Genomic DNA, 27831 nt, shown 5'->3' on the forward strand with positions numbered 1-27831 from the left:
CTGAGACAGCTGGGGCTCATCACCCCCTGCAGAAAGAGCCTCAGAGGCTCTCCATAGTGTGTGCAAACAGCTGATGGAAGAGTAGAATGGACAGAGTCAGGTTGTTCTTGGCAGTGCCTGGCAAGGTGACCTGAGCTGATGGGCACAAACTTAAGTCTCTGTTTAAACACTGTACCTGGGTAGAGACAACCACAGACATGAATACAGACGGGGAGAACACACTGAGAGTCTCCCTCGCTTGGGTTCTTGTGGATGAAAAGCTGGACATGAGCAAACTGCTCAGAGTGCAGAAAGCTAATGTCATCGTGGGCTGCATCAGAGTGTGGCCAGCAGGCCAAGTGAAGTGATTCTGCTCCTCCACTTTGCTCTGTTGACACCTGGAGTGCTGTGTCCAGCTCTGGGGCCCCCAACACAAGAAAGACATGGACATGCCACAGCACATCCAGAGGAGGCCACAAAGACGCTCTGTGCAGGGGCTGGTGCAACTCTCCTAGAAGACAGACTGAGAGAGTTGTGATTGTTCAGCCCAGAGAAGACAAGACACTAGACAGAGCTTACTGAGGCCTTCCAGTACCCAAGGGGGCTTATAAGAAAAAAGGGACAATGACACTTTACAAGGATATGCAGCGATAGGAGAAAGGGGAATAGCTTTAAACCGAACGAGGGTGGGTTTAGAATAGATTCTGTGAAGAAATTCTTTATTGTGAGGATGGTGGCACACGCGGCACAGGCAGCCCAGAGAAGCTGTGGATACCCCATCCCTGGTGGCGCTCAAGGCCAGGCTGCATCTGGCCTATGGAAGGCGTCCCTGGCTGAAGCAAGATGATCCTTAAGTCCCTGCTAAGCCGAGACGCTGTGCAGCTCCGTGCCGCAGTCCCTCCCCTGACCTGCAGGCCGCCGCTGCGCGCCCCTCGCCGGGCGGGGCCGGGCCGGGCTGCGGGGGCGTTCCCGAGCGGGCCCAGCCCAGCTCAGCCGGGGGCAGGCCAGCCCAGCGTGGCCCAGCGCAGCCGAGCCGAGCGCAGCCGAGCCGAGCCGAGCCGAGCCGAGCCGAGCCGAGCCGAGCCGAGCCGAGCCGTGCCGAGCCGTGCTCGCCATGGCCATCGCGCACATCGCTACCGAGTACGTCTTCTCCGACTTCCTGCTGAAGGAGCCGCCGGAGACGCGCTTCAAGGGGCTGCGGCTGGAGCTGGCGCTCGACAAGATCGTCACCTGCATCGCCGTGGGGCTGCCGCTGCTCCTCATCTCCCTGGCCTTCGCCCAGGAGGTGTCCATCGGTAGGTTCGCGGCGGACAAAGGGCCCGGCGGGGCGGGAGCTGCCGGCTCGGCTCCGGCTGGGTTCCCGCTCGGGGCAGGGCTGAGGGCGCCTTCGGGCCGCGGGAAGGGAGGCAAGGGAAGCTGCCTTCCCGGAAAAGCCGTCCCGGAGAGCATCCCTGGCACACCTCATCCAGGTGTGCCGCGCTTCCCGGCCGGCCCTCCCCGGCTTGCCCGTGCCCTCCTCCTCGCTGGGCATTGCCTGGCCGCCGTTCTTCCACCACCTGCCGAGCAGGAGCCTTGTCAGCGCATCTTCTCCCGTGGGACTGACGGGGAGCGCTGGAGCCCTGGCGTCCTTTGTCTCCCAGCGCGGTCCAGGCTGGAGCAGCCAGGATGTGCTCCCGGAGCTGCCCGGCCGCTGCCGCTCCCGGCGTGTTTGGCAGCAGGATCTCGGTGTTGTTCTGCAGCTGTCAGGGCCGGGAGAAGGGCTGCCAGAGCTCTGCCTTTGTGCTGCGGGCGGCTCGCTGGGGTCACGGGCAGTGGGAGAGCTCTCTAAACTCCCCACTGCTCCTCTACCCTCCTGCAGCTGTTCCAACTCAGTTTTCAATTTTTGCTGTGACTCGGTAGATGAAACTATGCTTTATAGGTAAAAGGCCAAGTTCCCCAATTATTTTACTGTTTTTTTATTTACCCACCTCCCCAAGTTATAAAAGTGATCATGCAGGAGCCCTTGACGTGAGGAGTGGAACAAAATAATCTTTAAGGTTTCCTCCAACCCAAGCCTTTCTATGATTTGCTAAGTATAGCACTATATGAATGAAGATTTCAAAGGTGAATAAGCAATGCTATCCATTTTGAGATGGGGTGAATCAGGATTTCAAGCCTTTCAAAGAAATAGTTCGATTTACTTCATGTACCTGTTTATTTATTCAGTGATACATACCTAATCTCCATCATCTACAGGACTGAGTCAAGTGCGTGTCAGGGGAGTGGAAATTGGAATGGGACTTTGAATGAGTGGTGAATCTGTGCAAAGCTGTCATGAATAGCATTAGTCACATACCAGATTGTTTAAGAGATAAGATGTCCCAGATTGCTATATTTACAAAAAGCTATTGCACAAGATATACACCACATCACTTCTGCAGGGGAGTGAAGGACAGCCAGACTGGGAATTCTGAGACCAGGTCTGAGCCCTGTGGCAGCTCTGTTCATCCAGAAACTGGATGGATATATCTGTGTTTCTGTACTCTAACCTGCTGCTTTTAGTTTTAGATCTGCTACTGATATATACACATTTCTTACTCTTAAAAGAATGAAAAAGAGTGTTTGCGTTTCCATACAGTAGTTTCTATGTGGGTCCCTTAATTCTTCTTTGTACTTCTATTCTAGAAGCGCTGGATCCAGTTTGAAACAGTGCCTGTATAATGTTTCTTTTATTTCTCTCATTTTCCTCCCTTACACAAAGATCAAAAACACAGTTGAACTGCAGAGTTTGTGCCTTTCTTCAGATTAGTTAAGTCCTTATCTTTCAATGATTTCAATATTTAAACTATTTTGAATTGAATCTGTGAGTACAGTAGATTCATAAAGCAAGAACAGAAACGTGGGCTGCATCTTGCTAGTGTTTCTTTTTGTTTATGATCCTGAGAACCTGTTAGAAGAAAACATTGTGTTGAAAACTGTGCTTTTTTATTTGAGAAATAAATATGCAAGTAAGTATGAGAAGTACTTGCTGTTGTTATTTCCGGGCATGTGTGAAACTGCACCACGTGGTGTCCATACAGAAAGTGATAGTAAATCAGCCATGCTGCTGTGACAGCTGTCACCTATTTCCCACACAGTCCTTGCAGCTCAGTGGGCTGGATGCTTATGGGACAGCCCAGAACTGCTTCCATTAAGGCATTTGGGCAAGCACTGAGGATTTTTGGGGCTGGGAATGCCTGGTTGTCTGTGCTGTAGTGTTCAGCCAGTGATATAATAGACAGCAAGGTTTGTTTTCAAACACTTTGTGATGTAATCACGCTCTGAAAAAGCTCAGGAGTGCTAAACTGAGGGGAAAATGTCAGGGTCTATTTTTAAGTCTGAAAAAGAACAACTCAGAGGTGAATGTGAAAGTGGAAATTTGGTTGAAATACCTGCCTCAGAGTACAAAAACAGAACACCCTTTCCAAAAATGAATGCTCAGCTCCTATTTCTCTTGGGATAATTGCATTCTCCCCACCTCGGGCTCTCTTGGCACCTCCTCCTGTCACCTTCCCTTCCTGCCCTGCTTTGCTGTTCCATTGCAGTGTGGTGTCAGACACCTGCAATTTCCCTCCTACAGCTGCTCTTAATTGTACGAAGTTATTAAAATGTTTACAAAGGCTATGGAAGTTTTGTGAAGCCACCAAGTAACTTCTAGTTTTGGTGAGAGTTTCAGGAAATAAATGAGATTCCAGATGAATCACAGAGGACTTCTCTGCTGGAGGTGTGGAAAATCCAGCTGCAGCACCCAGACAGTGAGCAGTGCTGAAACTCTGGGGTTAGTGCCTGCATCCCGCTTTGGCATTCTTCAGGGGCAGGAGGAGAACTAACCTGAGTTTACTTTTGGCTAGATTTTAGAAACCCATGGTGAGCTGTAGTTTTGTGAGGATTTTAAGCTAGTTCTCGTAGTAGTTAAGCAGTGATTGAGCTGTCATCTGCTATCCCTGTGAATCTTTGCTGCTTGAAATCCTGCACCTGTTACCTCTTTGCAGCTAGACCTATTTTACACAATTTCACATAACTTTATGCAATTATATATATACCCTGAGAATGGGGAAATGGAAATAACAATAGGATTGTGAGGATTATGTTGTACATGTATATTCCTTATATTGTGGCTTGATATTATTTCCTTATATTATTTCACAGTTATTGGGTAAATTATACTAAAGGTGATCAGGTAGTGTGGTAACAGAAACCATCTAAATATAACTAAAGCAGGGAAAATAAACAGGGAAAAAAGGGGAAAAAAAGCAACCCTGAAAGATGGGGCACCCTCAGCAGTGTATGAGCCAGAAATTAATAGATTTTATCTGTGTGATTTTTAGCAAGAACAGCTCTAACTCAGGTTTGAGATTGCAGTTTCTGAACCCAGATTGTGTGTATTGCAGGATGAGTTTTCTTACTGTAGACAGCTTGGCTGAAAACTTAGATATTTATTCCCAAGGTGCTGCTTGGAGCAGGAGGCTGCAGCCCTAAGCAGACACAGTCAGATGAGCAGAGAGGAAATCGAAATGAGCTGCTTCATTTTGGCCTCTGCCAAAATTCACCTTAGTTCTGGAAAAAGTATCAATGGCCGTCTTGGTGAAAGAAAAGCAGATGTGAGAGCTGTCCACTCAACATCAAATATTTTCATCTTTTTTCTGTAGGAGGGCAACGCTGAACTGCTCATGTGTGCTTGTCACCAAATGGTGACATGCAACAGCTTCAGGCACAGCTGTGCAATGATCAGCCTGTGCTGGCTGCATTCCATGCAGCCTCCTGTGGGAGGTGATGGATGGGAAGGGACACAAGAAGGGAGGGAGAGAGTGGAGAAGAAAGGAATTTTGTGGTGGCCACAGCAGCCCTTAAAACATATTTGTTTGGGTCTTGGCTGTGCATGGCTCATACATAGCTGGGATTAAGTAAACCACATGTTTTAGCATCTCGATTTTATCATATAAGAAAACTCCTTGTAAACCATTACAGAAACCATCACATGTTGAGTAAAGATAGCTGAGAAATGTGGTTATAATAATAATTAAGGCTTGGGTAGTGCTGCTGGCTTATCAGTTGTGGCTAGGAAGTACCAGACCATGGGCCAACCCGCAGCATCTGCATGAATCTGTCAAAATGGAGATTTGCTGCTCTAAAACAATCTTATTTCCCACTGGTGCTCTCTGGTGCATCTTACCGTTCTGGAGGGTGCTCAGAGGTGGGAAGGAGCCCTGCCTTATGCTCTGCACACCATGGGGTTAATGTCCCCATTGACCACTTTGGACTTGCCCAGTGGTGACAATCCTTACTTGCCCTGCTCATTTTCCACCTAATTTATGGGTACTTTTTTCACCCAGTTTGTTTTTTTTTTTAGTTTCCATCCTTGCAGTTGCCTGTGGGATTTGAGGGGCTTTGGCTGGCAGAAAACACAGAGTGAAGGGTCTTAGTGGTGAGTTCTGGGTGCTGCATCCCAGAAGCTTTTGTAGGAGCCACAATGGCATCAGTGCTTCTTATTGCACGTCCAGCTGGGCCTGTATCTTTCTATGTAAGTTAATCACGTGTCTGAAGCAGTCATGAGAATAAAAGGTACAGAAAATGGAAAAAAAAGAAACCCAATTGTGAGACTAAATCACTACAAATATACTGAAAAAAAACAGTCTTAACTCTTGAATTTGGGTCCTTTCCTCTCTTGCTACCCCATCTGGTCCTCTCTGCTGATGTCCCTCTGCCTTCATGTTCTCAAGTTCATGGGGAGGCTGTTAGGAAATAATCCTATCTTGTGACTTCTTGAGAGCTGGGGGCTAAAGTTGGGTTGGGTGTTATTAAGCCAAAGACTATAACTATGGCAGCTGCTGGCTGAGAGCTGGAAAAACCCCTCCCAGTGCTGCTGAAGCAGGTTGTATGCTAATGGTTGACATTTGCACAACTTGCATTTAATTCAGCAGGATGCTGTGAAACCCAGGGCATGAATGAAGAACTGAGACAAGTGTGTGAGCAACCTCAGCCCAGAGCAGCCAGACAGGCTGAGGACTTCTGTCAGCAGATCCCAGCAGGATACCCTGTGCTGCTCTTTGGGATGTAAGGGGAGTGCTCAGGAAAGAGCAGCAATTCCAGCATCAGGCAGTTCCTACCTGGTCAGCCAGGACAAACTTGTAAAAACATTTGCTTTAATATCAAATTCTAAACTGGCACTGGGTGAGCATCTTCAGCTGTTGGTAAGATTTTTCTGTTTAATTCCTATAGAGCCAGCTTTACATTTCCTGTAAATGATGGTAAGCTGCTTTAGCTACCAGAGGAAATGTAAAAAGAATCACTGGTCTCTGGTATTGCCTGAGATTTGGGGTACCACCCATGTTGGCAGGGAAGCTAGATGGTCATTGCCAATGTTTTGTAATGCCTCTCCTTCGGATGAAGAAGAACTTTTTTTGTTTTCCTTAAATCTCAGTGGTGGAAATTTAATTCACAATTCTTCTTCCCCGTGAATCGAGAAACTTCTCACTCTGAAGGTACGTCTGAGAAGAGGTTCTTTTCTCCACTGCACCCATTTGCTCCATGCTTCCTTCTTCAGTAGATTCTGTTTCACCCAGCCTTCCACTCTGGTCATTCCTTGATGCATGTGTGTACACATGTACGTTTGTTTCTTCTTTGGGATGCATTTGGATTCCTTTTCTCATTCTTTAATTTTTTTTTTTTAAATGTTGGTCTGGAAGATGTGTTTTGGATGGTGCCTAGCAGTCTGTACATTGTCTATGGGTGTCTTGATTTTCTTGTTTAGGTTTTTCTTTAGTGGCTACTGAAGAGCATAATTCTTGCTAGGTGAAATCAGATGTTTCAGTATCATGGCAAGTTCATTTTGTCTTGTGGGAAATTATAGTAATAATTAATGGCCGGGTTTTCCTCCAAGTGTATGCAAATATTTTTGCAGTGACTGCTATGTATTAGAATCTAAATAATTACTGACTGAAGGTTTAATTCTGTCATCTGCAATCATTTGATCCTGGTTCAAGAAAAATAGCTAAGCCTATGGTTAGCATTGATTCTTGAAAGTCCTGTCTGTTTGTTAATTAGTTGTGTAAGTCAGCAGAGAGGTTTTGAGCCACTGAAGAGGAAACCAGTCTGGCTTGCTGTCTTTACCCTCTCTTTTGTAAAGAATGCAGCCAGAGGGTGCTGATCCGTCAACTCGTCCTGCCTTGGACCCAGCAAAGCAGTCCAGTACTGAGTAGGGATTCTCCTTTGATTTGTGATTTCCTTGGGGTTCTGAGAATTTCTTCTCTTACACAGATTTCCTGTGTAAGAGCTGTGGAAGAGCCAGTTGCAGGGGAAAAAAGGGTGTTCCTGGTACAGACATGGGGGCAATAGCTGGAAGTTTGTTGGCAAAGCACCCATGAAGATGTGCCACAGTTGCATGGAGTGACAGCTCATCCTTGCTGTGCACTGGCTGCAGTGACTCAGGCTTCTACTCTGCCCTCAGTTGCATGCCTGCAAGTAATTCCTGCTGCCAGCAACCAGCTCCATCTGGTAATCTTAGCACTCTTGGAAAAGTCTCAGTTCATCATACGTGGCTGCACACCTGTTGCTGCCTTAGTTTCCTGCAGCTCTTTTGGGGGGGTCTGTCTTTAGGACAGCCGTCGAAAACAACATTTTTTTTATCCTCATTTGTTTGCAAAAGTAAAAGTCAAATCCCTACTGCTCCCTCTCCAAAGCCAATTCAGTGTCAGGAAACATTTACAAAAAAAGTGTGTTGCCAAGGGTAAGGATAAATTGGCCAAAGACTGTTGAGATAACTGCTTGACAAATGCAGTCATTTGTTATTCCTTATCCTTCTTGCTGTGTATTTTATCTCCCTGTTGTTACAGGCTTTTACTGCTTTTCTCTTTCCTAAGCTATTACCTGTAGGAGCAAAGGACAGGAATGGCTTCACGTCACCAAGCCAGGAGGCTGTTCCTGTGATAGCATGGGACTATTAGGCTCTCATAAACTAGCCCTGTGCACAGCGGGTCTGTGGAAGGCATGTAGCCCTCTGCCAAATTTCTCCAATAGAAACTACAGATTTTCTTTTCAATTTCCTCCTGAACAGTCCAACATAAAGTAAATTATGTCTCTATATGTACTGCTATTACTCCTTTGGAAGAGAAAAGGAAGGAAGGAAAAAAAGATGGAAAATGGTGACCATTTTGTGAGCCATGCAATGGTCTGTGTTTTGTATGGATGATGCACAAAAACATCTTCCCGGTATGAATCCTAACATTACTACCATTACTGCAAAGTTGTAATTTGAATTAGCAAACGTTGACAAACAAGACTGCAGTCAGTTACAGTAATTTCATGACTATAAGGCGCACCCTTTTGACTAAAATTTTCCCCCGAACCCGGAAGTGCACCTTATAGTCCAGTGCGCCTTATCTGAAGGACAAAGTTCAGAAATTTGCCTACCGAGAAGTTAGAGCTGCGAGCCGCAGGGGGAGCCGGCAGGGCCATGGCTGCCAGGTGGAGGCGGGGCGGAGCGGTGGCGGGCACGCCCCGGCCCCTCTACAGGCATAGCCTGGCCCCGTGCAGGTGGCATGGAGGGGCGGCAGCCATAGCCCGGTCCCGGAGAGGTGACATGGAGGGGCGGTGGGCATGCCCCGACCCCGCCGGATACAGGTGGGCCTGGTTGCTCGCGGCACCACCCCTGCTGGGTACAGGCGGGCCCGGGGGCCAATGACTGCCGGGTTGAGGCGGGGCTTCGACCAACAACTGCACGGAGGGAGCTGGGGGCGGAGCCTTGCTGCAAAAAAAGTGCACCCTATAGTCCGGTGCGCCTTATCTGATCTACAAAGTTGCGAATTTTACCGACTCCCCGGGGGTGTGCCTTATAGTCCGGTGCGCCTTATGGTTGTGAAATTACTGTAATTAAAAACCAGTGCAACAACTGGAGTGTTCCCCTGCTTGAGGCTGAGCTCGGTCTGGTTGGCTCCCAGGTCAGGTTTTCGGTGTCCCTGCTGAAGCACTGGGGACTGTGAGCAATGGTCACTGCTCTGCTGCAGCACTGGCATCGCTGTAGCTATTCTGGTATGACGTTGTGCGCATGACATTTTGGAGACTGGCTGCCTTTTTCATCACTAGTTTTGGAGAAGGGGCCTTCATGCCTTTTTCCTCACTCTCCTGCCTTTAAAACACTCCATCTCTTTAAGTGGTGTTCCACCCGTTGATGAGAATGAACACATGGAATGTGTTTCTTTCTGTGGATACACAAGCATGAATAAGACAAAGCATCTTTCTGGACACTCCATTGGTTTTCGTTTGAAAGGGTCACTTGTTTGCTGCTCCACACTGGACGCAGCCATCAGCAGGAGATTGGTTAAGTGATGAGAGCAGGGCATGAATGGTCCCTATCCAGTGGAGAGAAGACATTAAATGCCTGTTTTTTTCTTTTCGTTCTTTCTTCCTCCTTTTTTTTTCCTGCAATGTATTATTTCTTGAGTTTCCACAACTAATGAAAATCATCTGGAAAACAAAAACTCCCAAGCCTTTGGGGGAGTGCAAGTGCTTGTCTGGTGCCAACTTGGCTAAATCACATGAGCTCTGAGGTCTGCTCTGATAAACAGTAACTTGTTTTCCATAAGGGAAATTGGTGACAAGTCGAACCATGACAATCAAAACATGTCCTTGTGATACTAAAGCCCTAGAAATAATTATAATAGTGACTCATATGGAAAGGCTTTTATTCATAAAGCTCCTTGCCTGTGCTACATTGTAAAGAGGCTGTACAAGTTACAAGACACATGCAGTTGGCTCCTTTTCTGAAAGCAGTTCTTATTCTCTGAAAACTAAACTAGGAAAAAGGCACGATAAATGATAGTCTTACATTACATACTTACTCCCATAAAACACACAGCAATGCCATTACCATAACTTAGATGAATATGTTAAGGGGGGAAAAATATAGTGATGTTTTTCCCCGTTGGTCCTTTGATATTGGGAAAAGTGTTGGAAGTGTTGCTCTTGGAAGAAATGTTCCTGTAAGAGCCATGTCCAGTTTGTGTAATTATTTGGTGAAATGACTGTCCTGTTGCAACATTTATGAAAGTCTGGTGGAAGTGTATGTGTGTTGGGGGAATTGCTTTCACCCTCAAAACTTCACAAAGAAAGTTGAACCCCTTCATCCTGGTGTTACCTGAGGAGCCACTGATAGTCCATGTCCCATAGCCGCTCTTCCTGGTTGAGGTATGCTGTGGGAGCCGTCCCCTGGTGCCTGTGACTGGCCAGAGCAGAATTTGCCCCTAAGGCTGGCAAATAGCTGCCCTTGTTGTCAGTTAGAGCCTTGATCTTAATTTGGAGCTCCTGAGCAGCTGGAGGTCCTGGGATTAAGTGGGAATGACTTTTATGTGTAATCTTGGACACAGCACGTCACTGCACTAGTGAGGAGAGGCCTGGCACCCTTTGGAGGTGTCTGGGGCCACAGTTTCTCTGCCAAAAATTACATGAGGAAATCCTTGTTTTCAGAGATAAAACTTGAACCCCTCCAAATAATTTGCAGTCTCAGAGGCAGCACCCTGGGAAAACCTGACTTTCCGTCGTTGCAAGGACTGCTGGGCTGCAGAAATTATGTTTGAGGTCATGTTACAGCAGACATGTGAGCAGTAGGTTGTGCTTTTGGGAAGTGGTGACACCATAGTGTGTGATGGCATTTGTTGCCTCTGGCCTGATCTGGTCACACTTTGTATCTGTTAGTTCCCCTTTGGCCGACCTGAGTTAAGTGCAAGTGAGACAGGCCTGTAAGGTGACATTCCCCACAAAACTTACAGAAATAGGCCTAAAAGATGGGTGTTCTAATATGCTGTCTCAACCCTTAGGAGTCGCCTCTGATGGATCCCTGTGGGAGTGACAGCCTTTGGGTGCAGTGGGAGCTCAGGACCCTCCTCCCTGCAGAACTGCTATGCTTTGTTTGATCGCTTAACCTCATAACTTTGGGTACCATAACATCTTTAATGTGCACTTTTCTTCCTAAACTTATTTCCTTCTTTTTTTAAAAATATTTTCAGGATGCAATAACTTTTGCTTTGTTTTCCCAGGTGCTCAGATAAGCTGTTTTGCACCCAGCTCTTTCTCCTGGCGACAAGCTGCTTATGTGGACTCCTACTGCTGGGCAGCTGTGCAGCAGAAGCAACCATCCCACAACAACTTAGAAAACATACCCCTGTGGCTGCATAAAGTATGTATAGGTCTCCATCTCCTGGCAAAGTTATTCCTACATTGAAACCTACCTTTGTCTCACTTTTCTTGTTTCTCTGCTCTGATGTAGTCCTTGACTTTAACTTGACTCTATTTTTTGAATGCTTTCTTTCCCTTACTTCCAAAGAGGGTAGTACTAGAGAAGATATTTTCTGCTTTTAATAAAAGGCCACAGTTGTCTAACGCAAGGTTAATGTTAAAGTTGCTGTGTTGCCCCGTGAATGCTTCACCTAACTTTAGCCAGGAACTATTTTAAAACTGGAATATAGGACATAACAACTGCCTTAAGGCTTGTATCAAAAGCTTATTTTAGGAAAACAGGATAATAAAAACATTTTATATTTTTATTGTGTTACTCTTGGCCAGTTGTGCATGGACTTGTGTCAGATTGACATTTTGGGAGAGATGAAATTCATCACTGGTACCAACAGGTTTAACCCCTGTCTTCAGTGTGCTCTTCTACATGTCCACAGGCAAACCATGAGCTGGCTTTTATTGCTTCAGGTAAAGCAGCATCATATAAAGCACAGAAAGAGATTTACTTTATGGGTTAAAAGTGCAGTAGGTTTTAAGATACTTGAGCTGGCTCAAAGCAGTCAGCTGAATTTTGGCAGGAGTTACACACTGAGTTAGTGCTATGCCAGTGCCTGGAGCTGACTCAACTCGAGAGGCAGCTTCAGCCTGCTTGAGCAGTGCTGATGCCAAACTAAGAAATGCTTGTTGGGCTCTGCAAATTTGTGCTCTGCCTTCCTCAGCCCTTTTATTGCTTGCCCCAGCAAATAAAGCCCTGACACCGGGGAGTAGAGGAGAGCCTGGTGCTAGAGGGAGCTCAGGTATGAGACCTGCACCACCTGTGTTTCTGGCTTTTGCTTCTGTATCCTGAGCCTCAAATTTTATTATGGAGTCATCTGGTGGTATAATCACTGGGAGACTGTTCAAGGCTGTCTCTGATTTGTTTGCCGACTCAAATCATTAATTGAGGATTTACTGCTGGCTTCTCCAAATAGCTCCACTGATAACCTTGTCCCAATAGGCATGTGTTTCATGGATATTAAAACCAAACTTGTTGATTTCTAGCCTGAACTCTTCCTTACACAGTTAGGACTTTGCTTCAGCCAGACCTACAGAGGCCAATCGAAGCTGCTGGACCATCTTAGAAACTCCACCTGCAAGCCTGGATATTTTGCTGCCCCTTTCTCTTGAGGGAATGAGCTCTTGTTAACCCAAATTCTTTATGTTGAATTTCATGTGTTGAATTTCACCTGCTGATAGCACTAAGCCTGCTTATTTTCCATCCATGAATAGCTTAAGCACTCATATTTTATGATGTTAATTTGCTGACTAGTACTGTATCAGAAATTGCTGCAGTTGCTCCATGACCTGTATGTATATGATGTTCCCTTGTAAATATCCTGCAGACTGTCTGCTGGAAGTGCATCTGCACAGCTGAGCCAGGGGCTGTGTAACAAAGGCTGGTGACTCATCTTCCTAGATCCATGATTAGCCACCCACCCTTCTGACCCACACATTGGGAGCTGCAGATGCTCGTTAGAGCTCAGTATTAACTTATATACTTCTGGTTGTTCATCAGCCTCCATGCTTTACAAGTTTACAGGGAAGGAGTGGCATTACAGTGTTTAACAGTGAACTTTGGTTCCCACTCTGGTATCTGAAGGCTGTTCTTTGCATCCAGGGCCAACAGCTGCTGAGTGGCTTGGGATCACTTCTGCAGGATGACTTGGGTTGTCCCCCCAGCCTTGCACTGCAAAGTATGCACAAGCTCATTGGTCTGTGGATTTTGGCTAGATAATAATTTTAAAAATGGCTGGGGCAAAGCCTTTTGGGAGTGATGTTAAGGAGAAAAGGGAGATTGCTGTGCTCAGGTCAGTGGAGACTTGACTGCAGTGTGAGGACAGGGATGCACACAGAGGGACAGCAGGGGTCATTAGGCCCAGTTCTTCTTAAAACAACACTTAAAACTTTTTTTTTCCTGCTTTCTGGGAAGCAGAGCTTTTGTTTTCAGGGCATCTCAAAACTGACTCACTAAGTATCTCACTGCATTGGCATGCTGGAAGGCTCCATAAAAAACACTTAGGGAGGCATTATATTAAGGTTTTGGGTGAATGAGGTTGTTGATCCCATTACTGATTAAAATGGATGGATGTCCTTGTGGCATGCTGTCTGTGCTCTGTCAGAATATTGCCTCTTGGGGCAGTGCTCAGTGTGTACAGAGAGGAAGTAGGAGCTGGTAGCTCTTGACTGAAGAAGCCAACTTGTAGTAATCTGGCTTGCTTTTGTTCTCAGCGTCTGGTTGCTCTGGAGGATTATCAAGCCCAGGTTGCATTACAGAAAAACTGAAACCTTACTATCTCCCTCCTACTTCAGAATTCAAGTTTGCTCTGGGATTTTTGAACAGTAAAATGTAAGTTTCAGTTCTGGGCGCTCCCCAAAGCTTGGCACCTTCACTGGTTGTCCTTTCTACTCCAGGAGATCTCTCCCAGGGGTTGAATTTATCAGTAGAAACTGAAAAGGAACATACTGCAAACTTTTAGATTCCTTGACTCTCTAGTGGTCAGTAAGCTCTTAGAGGGTGCCCAGGACCTGAATCCATGGAGAACAGGAGTTCTGAAATTTCCAGTGATCCTGGAAACTCTTCACACTGGATAACCCTTAGCAGGAAGCAAAATGAATTGTCTACTAAAACCACAATTCAATGAACAAAATACCTGCAGATAGATCAACGCAAAGAAGAGACTGGCAGGTCCTGCCTGCATTCTCAGTTTAATGCTAAGATTTCCTCCTCTTTGTCAGTGGAAGAGCTGTCAAAATAATTATATCGTAGAGTCCTCTTCAGATTTGTCATTGATGAAACTTACTCTGCTCAGGCTTCACTATTTTGCTGCCCCTCTTTTCTTATGGAATTTTCCATTCAGGTTTAATTCCCTTAAGAGGTTTCTTGTGTCTGTCTGAAGTGTCAGAACAGATATGTTGGTTTCTAGAGGTGAGAAGTAAAGACAGTTAGTGGTGATGGAGGAGTTTTGCATTTGCCTGCCCTTTGCAGATAGTTTGCTTATTGTCTCTAAAGATGAATGCTCCACCTGACAAATTATTTTGGTAAAATTTGTCTGGAAGAAGAAGAGAAGCTTTTGGCCATTGTATATGGGCAGTCCTCACAGTCTAGTGAAGGAGAAGAGGAGGACACTGCACTGTGAAGTCTTTTTAATCCATAGTGCACAGAGAAATTTATAAAAACTCAAGCAGGAGGACAGTGAGAATCATCTTACTGTCTCTTGATAGCAACCAAGCAAGTTGAGGGGTGGTTGAACACTGAGTGATGACCACTTTATAACCCTGAAATTTGGATTGCCTATGATCAAGAGTTTTCTAGATTTTTTTAATTACTGTGTTTTCTAGGCTACTGTTAGGGAGAAGCAAAGAAGATACAGGTAAGCAAAGAAGAGGTAGAGGGCTGTTCAGAAGGAGATTTGCACTCATATGAAATGCAGGCAAACAATTCATCTGACTGAAAGAAGAGGTCTTCACATGTGGCACAGCCAGGAGAGGTCAGTTGTCTGACTCAGATCTTTCAAAGTGCAGGAGAAGTGCTTTGGCATCTGCTGAAAGCATTGCATGCAGAGAGTTGGTCTGCAGTCTTTGTGTATGCATGATGTAAAATTATGTGAAAACCCTCACTTTTTGTAAAAGAAGCATAATTTACTGTGGACCCTTGAGTTGTTCTTTGAATGACCTTGGGGTTATTAATTGTATTGGTGGTACAGTTATTGTCACGATTTTTACCTGGTTCTAGTTAGTCATTGTTTGTACAATTTCTTAGTTGTCTGAGGGCTCCTCATGTTTCACCTGTTAAACCCTTCCCAGAGAGATTAAGGGCTGTCAGAGCAAGGAAATCCATATGCAGATGCATTTATAAAAAGATCTTTGAAAGTGTCATGCTAGAGCTACATCAGTCTGTTGCAGATGGAGTCATCCACTTCACTCATAATAGAGAAGCAACAATGTATTGATAGAAAGCTGTGAGTTAATACAGTTCAGTGGTAAATGTGACAGTGGTTCAAGATTCAGTTTGAAAATACACCAGCTGGAGGTCTGGGTCACTGTTCCAGACAGCCCTTGACTGCCACACTGTCATCTGTCCCCCGAAGTCCAGAAAAAACTGGATACAGCCATCACAGCCTCCACTGGTGATCATGGCTTGAGCTAATTGAAACTGGAGAAGGGCAGTTTTGAGGCTGCATCAAAACAGAAAGTATGTAACAGGCGTGATAAAGGTCACATCGGGTTTGAGATACACTTGTAGGTTTGGAGACAGGATAGGATCACATTTAGAATGATCAGTCATTTATAGCTGTTTTTGCTGAGCACCAGTGAGACACCTCCCATTGCTGCAAACAGAAATAGGATCATATCCAGGGGGAGTTTAATGCCTTTGCTTCTGGATATGTGTAATTACTGTCATTAGCCTGTTTGGGGACCAGCGCCTTTGCTTGGGCTGTTTCCAAAATTGGAACTGAAGAGGGAGATATCTCACCATGTTCATGTATTCTAATGTCAGTTGAGTGAAGGCACATCAGTGCTTCATTCTTTTAATTGTCTGCCAGTTAATTTTCTCAAGGCTGTTACCCAGAACTGTGCAGCTAAAGTTTTGTGCTATTTGAAGTTACTCTTTGACCATGGTCAGGTAGGTGGAAGTCAGAATGCTTTCAGTCACTTGTATAGTGTTTGCCATGGGGAAATAGGGACTGAAAATGCAAGATGCAGTAAAATTAGAAAGTTTTTGTTTTCTAAATACTATTAAAGTTATTTTCATCTTCTTGCAGCCTCTTTATCCAGACGCTGGCAAACTTTCTGTAGATTAGGTCCTTGAAAATGTCTTTTGTGTCACTCCACCAATTCCAGCTATATATATTTTTTTGCATGATGAAAGCATGTTTGAAGTTATAAAGCAGTTATTTTAAATTCCCTTTTAACTTCTTTGCTGTGTATTTACTTCATCTTAGCAGAGTTGAAGCTGTTGATGACAGACTGTTTTGTGCTTTAGTCTGATTTTATCTTTCGCCTTTGGGAGAGTGTGGTGCTTATGCATCTTTAAAAGTCAGTTTTGTGATTCCAATACCTTATGTGCTTCTGCAGATGGACTGCTCAAATGCCTCTTCTTCTCTACCCATGTACATGTTCTTTGCTGAACAGTAGCTGAGTTCTAACAAATTCACTTAAACTGGAATGTGCACAGGGCTCAAACGCTTGTCAAGTGACATGACCTGCAGCAGTAGAGGGGCAGCCTCTTGGCTTCCAAGTGCTCTGCTTCCTTGGGAGCCTGCTGTCCCCTCAGTGTGCCATCTAACTGAGGGCCAAGCAAGGTAGGAGAACCTGCTTCCAGCATCCTTAGCTTTCAGGAGCTCAGGAATACATAGCAGAAAACATACAGGGCACTGCAGTTTGAGTCCCTGCTGCACACACCACTCATTTTGTCAGTCTCATACTGAATATGTTGAAATGGAACTTGATAACTGCACAGCAAAGGATCAGTGATGCCTCCTTCTACTTCAATGCTACAAACTACCCAAGACTGAAGTGGCGTTTCCTCCTTGTGCGTTCGGCGCCTTGGGAGCAAATAAACCATAAAACCATAAACCATAAAAGAAAGGTGAATGGCATGTGGTTGTCTGTGCACAAATACCACGGAGTCCTCTTCTTAAAATGAGTAGTCATTATGTTTGACTGTCAAATGTAGTCAGATCAGCTGGACAGCCCAAGTCTGTCGCTCTGAAACCTAGGACTGATGCCAGCTGACTTTGCATTTTCACTTCTGCCTGTCATTCAAGACCTTAAATTTTAATGATTCGTAACAATTTTCTGGTTGTCTAAGCCTACTGTTAACAAATAGAACAAGTGTATCTTTCATTTTTAAAAAAGCCAGGATCTGAGAAGGATGGAGTTGTGCATCAAGTGCTGTGGAAGAGAGATGACAAATACAGGCTTTTGTCTGCAAGCAAAAAGAGCTGCACTAATGCTGCTCTGGTTTTGAGACTATTCAGGAAAGAGTTGCATAGAGTTTACTCATGCTGCCATAAGCTGCAGCTTTCAGAGTGATGAGAGCCTGGCGAGAGGATGCCCAGCAAATGTGTGAATAGCAAATGTGCCTTTTCCCCAGCAGCAGGATGCTTCTAGGTGAGGAGACAGTGGTGAAGGAGTTGGGGAGAGGAGGAGGTGCAAGGCGAGATGGCAGAGGCTGTTTTTTTAAGGCAACAGTGTGAGGGTAGGCTAGAGAGGGACATTGGAAGACATCTGGGATGGAGCAAGAGGGCTGATGCCAATGCGCCAAATTCTTTTTAAGTTACAAAGGAAGAAGTGGAGATTGGAACAATGGAGCTTTGGGGCTGTAACTTCAGTGAGGAAACTATCTTGCCTCTTACCACGTGTCTTGTAGTACTCAGGATAAAGAGATCTCTAGGATTATATGGGATACTGCTGACGGTATTTCCAGTTTTGAGGGTCAGAAAGGGAATTAATTAATCTTTTTATCCCTGTGAAATTTGAAATGAGTGAGTGCTAAAGCCAAGTGGTATAAACCAATGTGAGGCATTTTGGATGCTCCTTACTAAATCAGATGTGTCTTTGTATCTTTCCCCACCTGGCACCAGTGGAAGGTGGCTCAGAGGTGAATGGCACAGGTGTAAGTGAAGTCAAACAGGCTTTGCAGCTATATAAGCATTTGTTAAGACCTATGGAAAATGGGCTGCAGCAGCTTAGAGGAGATTATAAGATGGGTTCAAAGAGAGATCATTTCTATTTCTACATAATACAGAATTCAGAGGACTCATAGAGCCTGGACATGAAACCATGAAGTTTTGGTTAAACCAAGGCATCAGGACTCAGACCTGGTGGCATTCTCCACGGTGATAAATAAGAAGATCAAATTCTTGTGCTGTTGATGAGATATCCAAAGTATGTCGGACGTGCCAGAGCTTTACATTTCAATTGGGAAGGCTAGGCCTGGGAGAAGGGAGATGATCTGATGTTATCTGCTGTGTGAAGAGGAAGGAGAGGCAGTACTGAGGGCAGAACTGTGCACAGTTTTTATGGATTGCTGTGGGAAGGGGACGTCAGTAATTTAAGGTCTAATACATCATATGCATTCCTACTGCCAGTAATAACACAGGATTTTGCTTTAATGGTAGGTGATATTAGAAGTAATTTTCCTGAATGAAATGTTCCATAACATCAAATTACTTACTTTGTGCATGCAAAACTTTAATCTCTCTTGATTAATGCAAACACAAGTTAACATAGTGATATTAGGTCCAGATTTTCATCTTGTTAAATACCTACAAATGTACGTGTAGCTTTTCCACTTGCGGTGATTAATGATTTCAAGCTTCCTCTAAAAATCTCCACTAGCTTTGCCAATGAATGTGCATGGGAGCATATCTGTAATGCTTGTGATGTCTTACAACTGTTTCATATTTGTTCAACTAATTTAAAGTTCCTTATTAACTGATGCTGGATTTGAGTTGTGTGCTTGCTATCAAAAGCTGAATGTAATGAATTTGGCTGAATTTGCAGTACATTCTCATAAAAAAATGCTTGTCTAACCAGATCTTACATCATGTCTCTGTAAGGGTAATGTTATGTATGATTTTATACTTTGGATATGATGTCTGAGTATGTAGAAAACACCATTGTTCCTGCAGCTGCAAGGAATTAGAGTTAAAATTGCATGGCAAAAACTACTTGTTGATGAATAGAAGAAAGATGGAAAAACTTCAAATTTGTGTTTTATACCTGGTTCAGCCCTTTCCCTAAGCAGTTGTGACCACGTAAGGACTGACTTCTCAATGCTGCATTGACACCAGACCATTCTGATCCTGTGTGTTGGTTTCCATTTAGGTGTTATCTGAAAATCTTTGAATACCCTGAAGTATTACAACCACACTTACATCCTTTGCAATCCCTGGATGTCATGCACTGTGAACAGATGTGTGTTTGCAGGCAGAGGCAGAGCTGTACCAACTCTATCCACTAACCTTCTGACAGCTAATGGAAAGCATGAAGTATTTTGCTGGTATTTGAAGTGTTTTAGTTGCTATGAGTGGTGGCACATTGAGGAGGGAGAGTTTGGTGACGTTCTCTTCTTCTTTCAGTCAGCCCCTCTGATAGCTGCTTTGCTTTGCTATTTGTTTTTGCCCAGGTTAATGTTGTCTTTCTCAATGTCATCTCCAGCAGTTCTGAATATGCTGAGGATTGAAAATGTTATCAGGATCATGGCACCTTTATTCTGCACGCTTTTTTTTCCTTTGGTAGGGGGAAGCTCTAAGCAGCAGCAAAGTTACTGCAGCTGCTTGAAAAGAGATTTTGCTTCCCTGCATATCCCAAATAATCACAAAATTGTATTTTAGTAGAAGGATTTAAATAAAATTATAGGGATTTAATAGGCCTCTAAGAAACCTAATTCTTAGGGGGGATAATGGTGATTGGCTGACTTATTGCTTGTGCAGTTGAAGCCTAATCAAGGTTTTTTTTTCCTTGCAGTTCTTCCCATACATCCTTCTCCTTGTTGCTATCCTGCTGTATCTACCATGTTTGTTCTGGCGCTTCACTGCAGCACCTCACCTTTCCTCAGACCTGAAATTTATCATGGAAGAACTTGACAAAGCCTATAACAGGGCAATCAAAGCTGCTAATAGCATTCGAAGTGGAGACCCCAGGGACCCTACTGATTTGATTCCAGCTACTAATGAGAACTTGACACAGAGGTGAGATGTTGGGGCTTGGCTCTCTCTGCTTTTTTCTTCAAGTTCATAACAGATGTGACATCTGTGCTCCCTTAGAAATTTATTGCAAAGGTTTGAATGGTGACCTGACACAATTTTAAGTTTGGTTGGAAAAAAGAAGATAGCTGAAATGATTACTTTGGCACTTGGAGCTGGAACTTACCATTTTCTTTTTTCAAAGAAAACATGTAATGAGCTCTTCAGATTGCATATTACCTGAGATGTTCTGATTTCTTTAGTTGCAGTAGGTGTTAAGTAGTTTTGCCCATTACAGAGTAAGAAAAGAGATACTTCAGTCCTCAGTTCTCAATGTTCTTGACAGTTGCTTGCACGCTGTCAAGTTACTTGTCATCTCCTGTTCCTTGAGATCTAGCTCTGCAAAGTTTCTGGTAAAAAACAAAAAGATTAAAAAACCCAAACATCAAAACCCACAAAAGCGATCCCCTCCCCTTATGATCAAGTTGGTGCACTGTTTCAACCAGATCCAGTTCCTGCTTTCTTCTAGGTCAGGGTACCTGTTTCTCTCTGTATGTGGAGGTACAAGTAGTGCAATGGGGACTTGGGTTTCTTCTTGAAATGTGGAGTTAGGTCTTGACAAGTAAAAAGCCTTCTAGTGCTATTATTGAACAAGTGCTTGGAGAGCCTGCTTTTCCACGTGTATTTGCTTACTGCTCCTGTTTTGTACTTGAACAAAAATAATTTTTTGAGGGCTGTAAATTTTTTTTTCATTTTCCAGTTTTTGAACTCTTTGTTTCTTAACAAAGTTAAGAAAGTTAAAAAGTTTGCAACTTTTCGGTATTAGAATGTTGATATTTTTCCTTTGTCTGCTATTCTATTGGTGTTCTATTGACTTCAATAAAACTACCCTTGATTTCCCTCAATAAGTGGATGTGAACATGTTTGAGTAGGTCTAGAGGAGGATTACCTAGATGTTTAGAGGGATGGAACACCTCTCCTACGGATACAGACTGGGAAAGCTGGGGTTGTTCAGACTGAAGAAGAGAAAGGTTCAGGGAGACCTTAAAGCACCTTCCAGTACCTAAAAGGGATATACAAAAAAAGTGGAGGGGGGTTTTTAGAGGGGCATATAGTGACAGGACAAGGAGGAATGGCTTTAAACTGAAAGAAAGTAGGTTTAGATTAGGCATGAGGAAAAAATTCTTCTGTGTGAGGATGGTGAGGCTGGCAGAGGTTGCCCAGGGATATTGTGGGTGCCCCACTTCTGGAAGTGCTCAGGGCCAGGTTAGGTGGGGCTTTGAGCAGCCTGCTCTAGTGGAAGGTGTCCCTGTCCATGGCAGAGCAGGGAAATTGATTGTAGATAGATGATGCTTAAAGAGCCCTTCTAATGCAAACCATACTGTGATTCTACAATTATAAGAAGGTTTCCAATCTTTTATCTCTTTTAGATTATTAGGTTTTGTTGGTATTTGAGGTAGGTGAATGCTGCAGCATCTGTTCTGTATGATCTTATTTATTTTTCTCTCTTTTTCAGTTTGTGGGAAATATCTGAAAGCTACTTTAAATACCCAATTGTGGAGCAATACCTGAAGACAAAAAAGAATTCCAAGTGCTTAATAATTAAATACATTACATGCCGTTTGCTCACACTAGTAATTATTTTCATCGCATGCCTCTATCTGGGCTACTACATTAGTCTTTCCTCTTTGAGTGATGAGTTTCTCTGCACTATCAAAACTGGGATCCTAAAGAACGACACAACTGTTCCAGAAGTGGTTCAGTGCAAGCTTATTGCTGTTGGTGTCTTCAAGGTACTCAGCTATATTAACCTGATAGTCTATCTGCTGGTGATGCCCCTGGTAGTGTATGCAATGTTTGTTCCATGGAGGTGGAATTCAGGTATCCTCAAAGTGTATGAAATCTTGCCAACTTTTGATGTACTGAAACTTAAGTCAAACCATTTTGATGACTTAAGCCTTTACCTCCTCTTTCTTGAGGAAAACGTGAGTGAACTTAAATCATTTAAATGCCTTAAAGTGCTGGAGAACATTGCAGTCTCTGAGAAGTTTGATGTCATGCAGCTTTTGGTAAACCTTGGTACTATTAAGACTGATACCATAGATGGGAAGCCAGGGACTGCTGAGTTAGAGAAGCCTGAAGAAACAAGTACAGAAGGGCTGGAAAAAGATGCAACAGAGTTACAAGGTAAGCTGATCTAGATGTGTATTCCTACCAAAACCTTATTAATATGTTCTGTGAGATAATGGACCTGCGTAGTCTTTGCTGTGTTGCCTTCTGTTTAAGTGCTGTAACCTCAGAAGACTCTGGTGGTGTAGGTCTGTGACACAACTAAACCCTGAAGTGTTTGTTGGGTTGGTGGTCCTTGCTGACATCTCTGCTCTGGCACTAAGAGGCTCCAGCTGTTTGAACTTGAACAGCTTAAGACCCCCTGCACAGTAGGAGAGCTCTAGGGTAGGCTGTGCTTGAAGCAGCTCTGGTGAGAAAGCTGGTGGTTTCAGGACTTTTCTTCAGAAATTAGCTCCAAAATGTAATAACTGCTGCTTGTACTGCTGCCAGAGCTTCTATTCAGGCTCTGGCAGAAGTCTTGGGTGAATATAAAAATATGTCTGATGCTCAGAAATGTTGCTGGCAGAGGAACAGAAAATGACAAAGGACGGGAAATGGGACTGGGGTCAGTGAACACACTCCTGTTCCTGCTTTGATAGAGAGCAATCTCTCTGTAAAGAGATTTTTATCAAAATGGTCCAAGTCAGTCTGGATTGGTGCAGCAGTGGATATCCCATCAGTCCCGTTGTCAGCTTGAGCAATCACTCATATAAGATGCAGTCTCAGATTCTGCCCTAAAAAGTGACATATCTTAATTGTGAAACCAGTTTCTTCCTCAAGTGCAGAATTAGAGAAGCCAAATATCCAGGGGAGGTATAAACCAAAAGTGATGATGCTTTAAAATATTTAGAAGCTACCTGAGTACATGAGCACAATGCTGAGGGAAAGTTAAAGAGCTGTTTAAAGGCAGGAAAAGAATAAATCTATTTTCTTTTCAGAAAGCTATGCCCTGTAATTAATAAAAAAAGAAGCATCAGTACCCAGGGGTTAGCTGTTCCTCTGTACTTGGGTCAAGCAGTTGTGGTAGGCTGAGATTAGAGAAGTCAACTTATACAACAGGATAATTCAGAACAGTCAAGCAAGAATTACTTTTGAACCAGAAGAAGCCCTTTTGGCAGCCAGCTCTTGTGCAGCAGCTCAGATTAATTCTGACAGCATATAGTTTTTGTCTCAGATTTGCCCATTTTTTAAATGATAGGTGGGTTTGGATGCAAAATATAGGAGCCTAAGGTGGCTGAAAAATTAATAGAAAATCTGACTCATTTTATCTGAAAACAGAATTTTTGAGATTGTCTTCATCTCAGGAAAACACTTCAAAGATTTATTTTTGCCCAGATCAGAACAAACTCATGCTTGACTCTTAAAAAGCAGAAAGAAGCTGCTGAGTTCATGACCAGCTTGGTCTGGTGCAGCCCCTCTCCTTGTGCCTGGGGACAGCTGCAGGCTCTGCCACCCATCAGCAAAGCTTCGCCCACACCTCATTATCTTTTCCTCTGTCCCTTGTGGTGTCAGCATGTCTTTATTAGGGGCTGTTAGCAAACCAGTGGTGCATGCTGGCTTTGAGAGAGTGATGTGCAGGGCACCCTGGTGCTGGGCGTGGGACAGTGGAGGCAGCACGGGCATGGTGGCAGCTCCTTTGTGCACCAGAAGGTGTCGAGTGGTTTGATGGCCCTTCCTCTTCTAAAAGTTTTCCTTCTCCTCAGTTCTGGCAGACCGTGATGCAAGTGGCAGTGCGAATACAAGAGAAGACAAGAGGCTTCGCCAAAGACTTATAGATTCTTCATGCTGATGCTTCCCAGCTGCAGGAGCCAGGAGCCTGCAGCCTCCTCTGCCTCTGCTGCGCTCAGGGCAAGGTGCTGCTCGTTGAATGCAACGTTCTCAATCTCCTGACAGTTCCCCAGAGGCCAAACTGGTTTACAGACTATTTGTTATATAATGATCAGGAGTCATGTGCCTGAAAAAATCATGCTGTACACGTCCGTTATTTATTGAAAAAATCAAACCACACACAGGGAGGAGCAAGAACAAAACAATTCTGTTGTGAGTAACAAGTGATGTGCATTGAATGCAGCTGAAGCTGGCAGCTGAACAGAGCTCACTCCATGCTGATGGGATGGGAAATAGAACCCTGCAGGTAGCAAAAAGATATGGCCACATTGCTTTCTGAGGTGTTGCTCTGCACCTGTGGCCATCTCAGTTCTGGGGTTTAATTAAGGTAACTTTGGGCTCTCTGACCTGGAAAAGAGGGGCTGGGGGTGGGGTTTTATAATGAGTCTGGTTAATCTGTCCCAGATGGTGGCTGCCACTGATATGGGCTGTGTCTTCATTGGAAAAATAGAGGTTATTCTGTTCAGCCGGTCATCCCAGCTTTCATGTCTGGGTACTTGATCCCAGTACTTGACACTGGTGGAAAAGAAACTACAAACAGTTCTAGTGTTCAAAAGGTACTGCTGTAAATATTAGGGATTTTTAATTTTCTATGTATTAATAAATTAATAATGTCTTAACACTTTTTTTACAAAATGTAATTTTTACAAAATGTAAGCTGAGTGTTGGTTTAATTTCTAGCCCTCAGTTTTTCGGTCTTCGTGTCTAACAAATCCACCTTGGAGTTTTAGACTGAAGATCAGTGAAGTTGATTCTATTTTTGTAATGGTTTGTCGAAGTTTTTTTTATGTTGTAATGTTTTTATGTGTAAAATTTTTCTCAACATATTTGTAGTATCAAATTCAATATTAGTTGTGCTGTTTTCCAAACCACACTCTAGAAGACAAACTAACTTGTATTAAAGTAGCACCAAATGCCTCTGCAGGGCCAAGCACCCAGCAGCCAAGGTGAAGTAGATCTAAATACTAATAATATGAAAGGTTGTTCTCCCCCAGACACTGTGACTATATTTTAATTAAAGATGCTTTGTGTGTTGGAACAGACAAAATAAGGGGGAGTGTTTGTACATTAATTTGTTATTGGACTGTTTCGGGAGAGTAGAATTCAGCTTTAATGTTGTCCCGTCTGCCCAAGATATCAACCTTCATTAAATATTAGAATGACCTTTGTCTTGAAATATTAGATGCAAGGTGAGGTGGGTAGAGGGTGAAGCACCATAGTGGCAGTGTATATCTTTCACAAATGTGATATACTGACTTATTTTTCTGTATTGTCCATATAAGTGAAATGAACTTACCTTCTACCAATGTCACCTCTTCCAAGTTGGCATTTTAAACAAAGGAGGACTTCTTTTATAGCTAGATAGGACTTCCAGTTTCCAGTTCCTTAGTGTAACCCACTTTTGTGCTCTCATCTGCTGGCATTCTCCATATGGTGAATGAGGGGCAAACAGGAGTAATCAGTGTTACTGTTTTTGCACAGAACTCTATATGCTGCAGCAGATTTCAGAGAAATCTTGCATCTAGCAGCTGCTGTTGAACAAGTGGATCTGAAAGTGCTGCTGCTACACTTAGGGCTAGCATTACAAGAACTCTTCAGTTTTCTTATGGCTTTGAACTAAGACAAGCCTTATTTTAAAATAAGTCTTTTAAGCCACAGTTTTATGCTACCTCTGCACAGGACAGCAGCACAGCTGCAATCCTAATGTCTCTTGCACTACCAGCACAAAACAGGGCTTATGTTGGACACTGGTTGCCCACACTGCTGAATTTTACTGCCATACTTCTGCCACAAAGCCTACCGTCCCTTTAACCTTGCCTAGATTCTCTCTGGCTGTGCTGATGTGTTGCTGGTGGTCCTCTGTATGTAGGCAGTGCAGGTGCACTTTGTGTGTCTTGGGCAGGGAGCTATAGTGCAATACTAAGATTTTGTGATGTGGATGTGTTTGAACTGTTTGATGTAAGTAGAATTCTCAGTCTTTAAAATTCCAAGCTCCTGAAAGCCACATATTCATATTTCATGTTGGATATGTACCTAACTTTTTACTAATTCCCCTTTTGTATTTTAAAGTATGACTTGCTGCAGTAAATTTGTTGTTGTCTTCTGAAGTGTTTAATAAAATGCCTGTCAATCCTCCTTATTAAAATAAAATCCTCTTTGTTAAAATAAAATCAATTTTGTGAACTACAACAGCATAAGCATCGGAAGGTTTCAGGAACAGTCACGTGTTGCCATATTGCAAATACATATGGTCTGATGCTAAACACAGAGAAAACATTTTGGACAGTGGTTATATTTCTGCTCTTTTAATTTTTGTTCTCATAAAATTGTCAGAGCAACATGAATTGGTTCAAAATCTGTTCAACTTTGAAAAAACTATTCAGAAAATGTCAGCACATGATAAATAGCATATCCACAATGCAATTTGCTATCTACAACTTGGCCACAGTCTCAGCACATACTTTTCAGCTGTGTCTTCCTGTTTTAAGATGTGTTTCTGAACTGCCCACCTCAGTTCTACTTCTATTTTAGTGGCACTGCTTCTGCTGTGTTCTGCCATTTTCAAAAGCTGGGCTGAGTTCCAATTTAGGTCTTATGAAAAAGAGTCTGTCTTCAGCCTCTTAATCACTACACTCTTTCTAGAAACAGGTACATACATCTATCCTCTTTTAAATATTCCAGAAGGTAAAATGACAATGTCAAGGTTCAAGTTTGAGCCATGCCATTCCCTCTTGCCCCTTTTCTCTCCACCACTTGGGTATTAATAATCTTCTAAATGCAGGAGAGTTGCAGCTAGTTCCTCTGCACATGCTTTGCCTTACAATGGCTTTTGTGAGATTAAAAACTTGAAATTCAAACTGCAGAGAGCAAGTAAAAATGTTTCTTCCATTAGCAGATGGAGTGCCTCTAAAAGTAGCTGTACCCTGCTGTTTTTCTGCCTCTGCATGTTGTCAGTCACTTTTAGAATAAAAACATACTTTATGTCCCTTTTTTTTCCTTATTGGGAACAGTGTAAGTTTTAATAGCAGCTTTGTTGACTAGTTTAGTGCCTGTGCCTAGAGCCCCATCAACAAAGGATGTCCTGACTGCACTTTGTGAACAGAAAGACAGAGATTGGGTTGTGAGTGGTTTTTTGAAGATGGAGGTGGTAAGAGGGCTTTAGCCCCCAGTGCAGGCACAGGTGAGTCACAGAACACTGCAATAACTTTTCTAGGAATCTTTTCTTTGAGCGCTACTTTGCACAGACCGTGTGAGAGTGGCACAAATGAAAATCTAGCTGTAGGTTCAAAGCAGTTTGTGTGTTTCTGTCATGCAGGTTGTGTGGACAGAAGCTCCAGAAGTTGCTTTCCTCATAATGGAATATTTGACTTAATATACTAAATTATTAGTGTAGTGCTAAAAAGTAATTACTCCTATTAAACATTAGAAAAGTATATTTCTGAAGTGACACAATGTAATGAAAATATTATGGCTTTATATCATTACATTTCAAACATCTATTTGGTTCATGTCATATTATCAACCCTCCCCTGAAGGACTGCAACAAAGAATTCGCACTATAACACTATTTAATCTTTTTAGGTAGTAAAATTTGCATCTTCTCTCTTGTTTCTTCAGATTTTTGATGTGAGTCATCTCAAGGTTTTTATAATAATTGAGATTAAACAAACACCATGCAAACAACATTCCTGGCCTACAAATGAGCTCCCACCCAACCCAGGGGCTGCTGAGTTAGTCCCCTTAAATCAGATTCTCACTTCCCCACAGAGTCCAGGGAAAGTGCTAGGTGCCTTTGAGGGCATTTGAATGGGTTAGCAGTCCAGGGATGAAAACAGCCTGGGGTCACTCTGCTTGTGCTACCTTTGAATTGCTTTAACTC

The 27831-nt window shown here is 43.5% G+C and overlaps 1 protein-coding gene across 1 annotated transcript; it reads left to right on the top strand.

The window, feature by feature from the left end:
• Positions 1-1058: 1058 nt before the first annotated feature.
• PANX1 (pannexin 1) lies at positions 1059-26211 on the top strand. Its single transcript, XM_033053097.2, has 5 exons — positions 1059-1274; positions 11028-11167; positions 19738-19961; positions 21472-22142; positions 23768-26211. Exons 1-5 carry the CDS (start codon positions 1094-1096, stop codon positions 23851-23853), a joined length of 1302 nt encoding a protein of 433 aa, XP_032908988.1. The 5' UTR covers positions 1059-1093; the 3' UTR covers positions 23854-26211.
• Positions 26212-27831: the final 1620 nt, after the last annotated feature.

Source organism: Catharus ustulatus, chromosome 2, assembly GCF_009819885.2.
Source record: "Catharus ustulatus isolate bCatUst1 chromosome 2, bCatUst1.pri.v2, whole genome shotgun sequence".
Taxonomy (NCBI): Eukaryota; Metazoa; Chordata; class Aves; order Passeriformes; family Turdidae; genus Catharus; species Catharus ustulatus.

Coding starts and splice junctions, on each gene's coding strand:
- PANX1 (XM_033053097.2), top strand. CDS start 1,094: ATGGCCATCGCGCACATCGCTACCGAGTACGTCTTCTCCGACTTCCTG. Junction 11,168..19,737: donor TACCCCTGTGGCTGCATAAA/GTATGTATAGGT, acceptor TTTTCCTTGCAG/TTCTTCCCATACATCCTTCT. Junction 19,962..21,471: donor AATGAGAACTTGACACAGAG/GTGAGATGTTGG, acceptor TCTCTTTTTCAG/TTTGTGGGAAATATCTGAAA.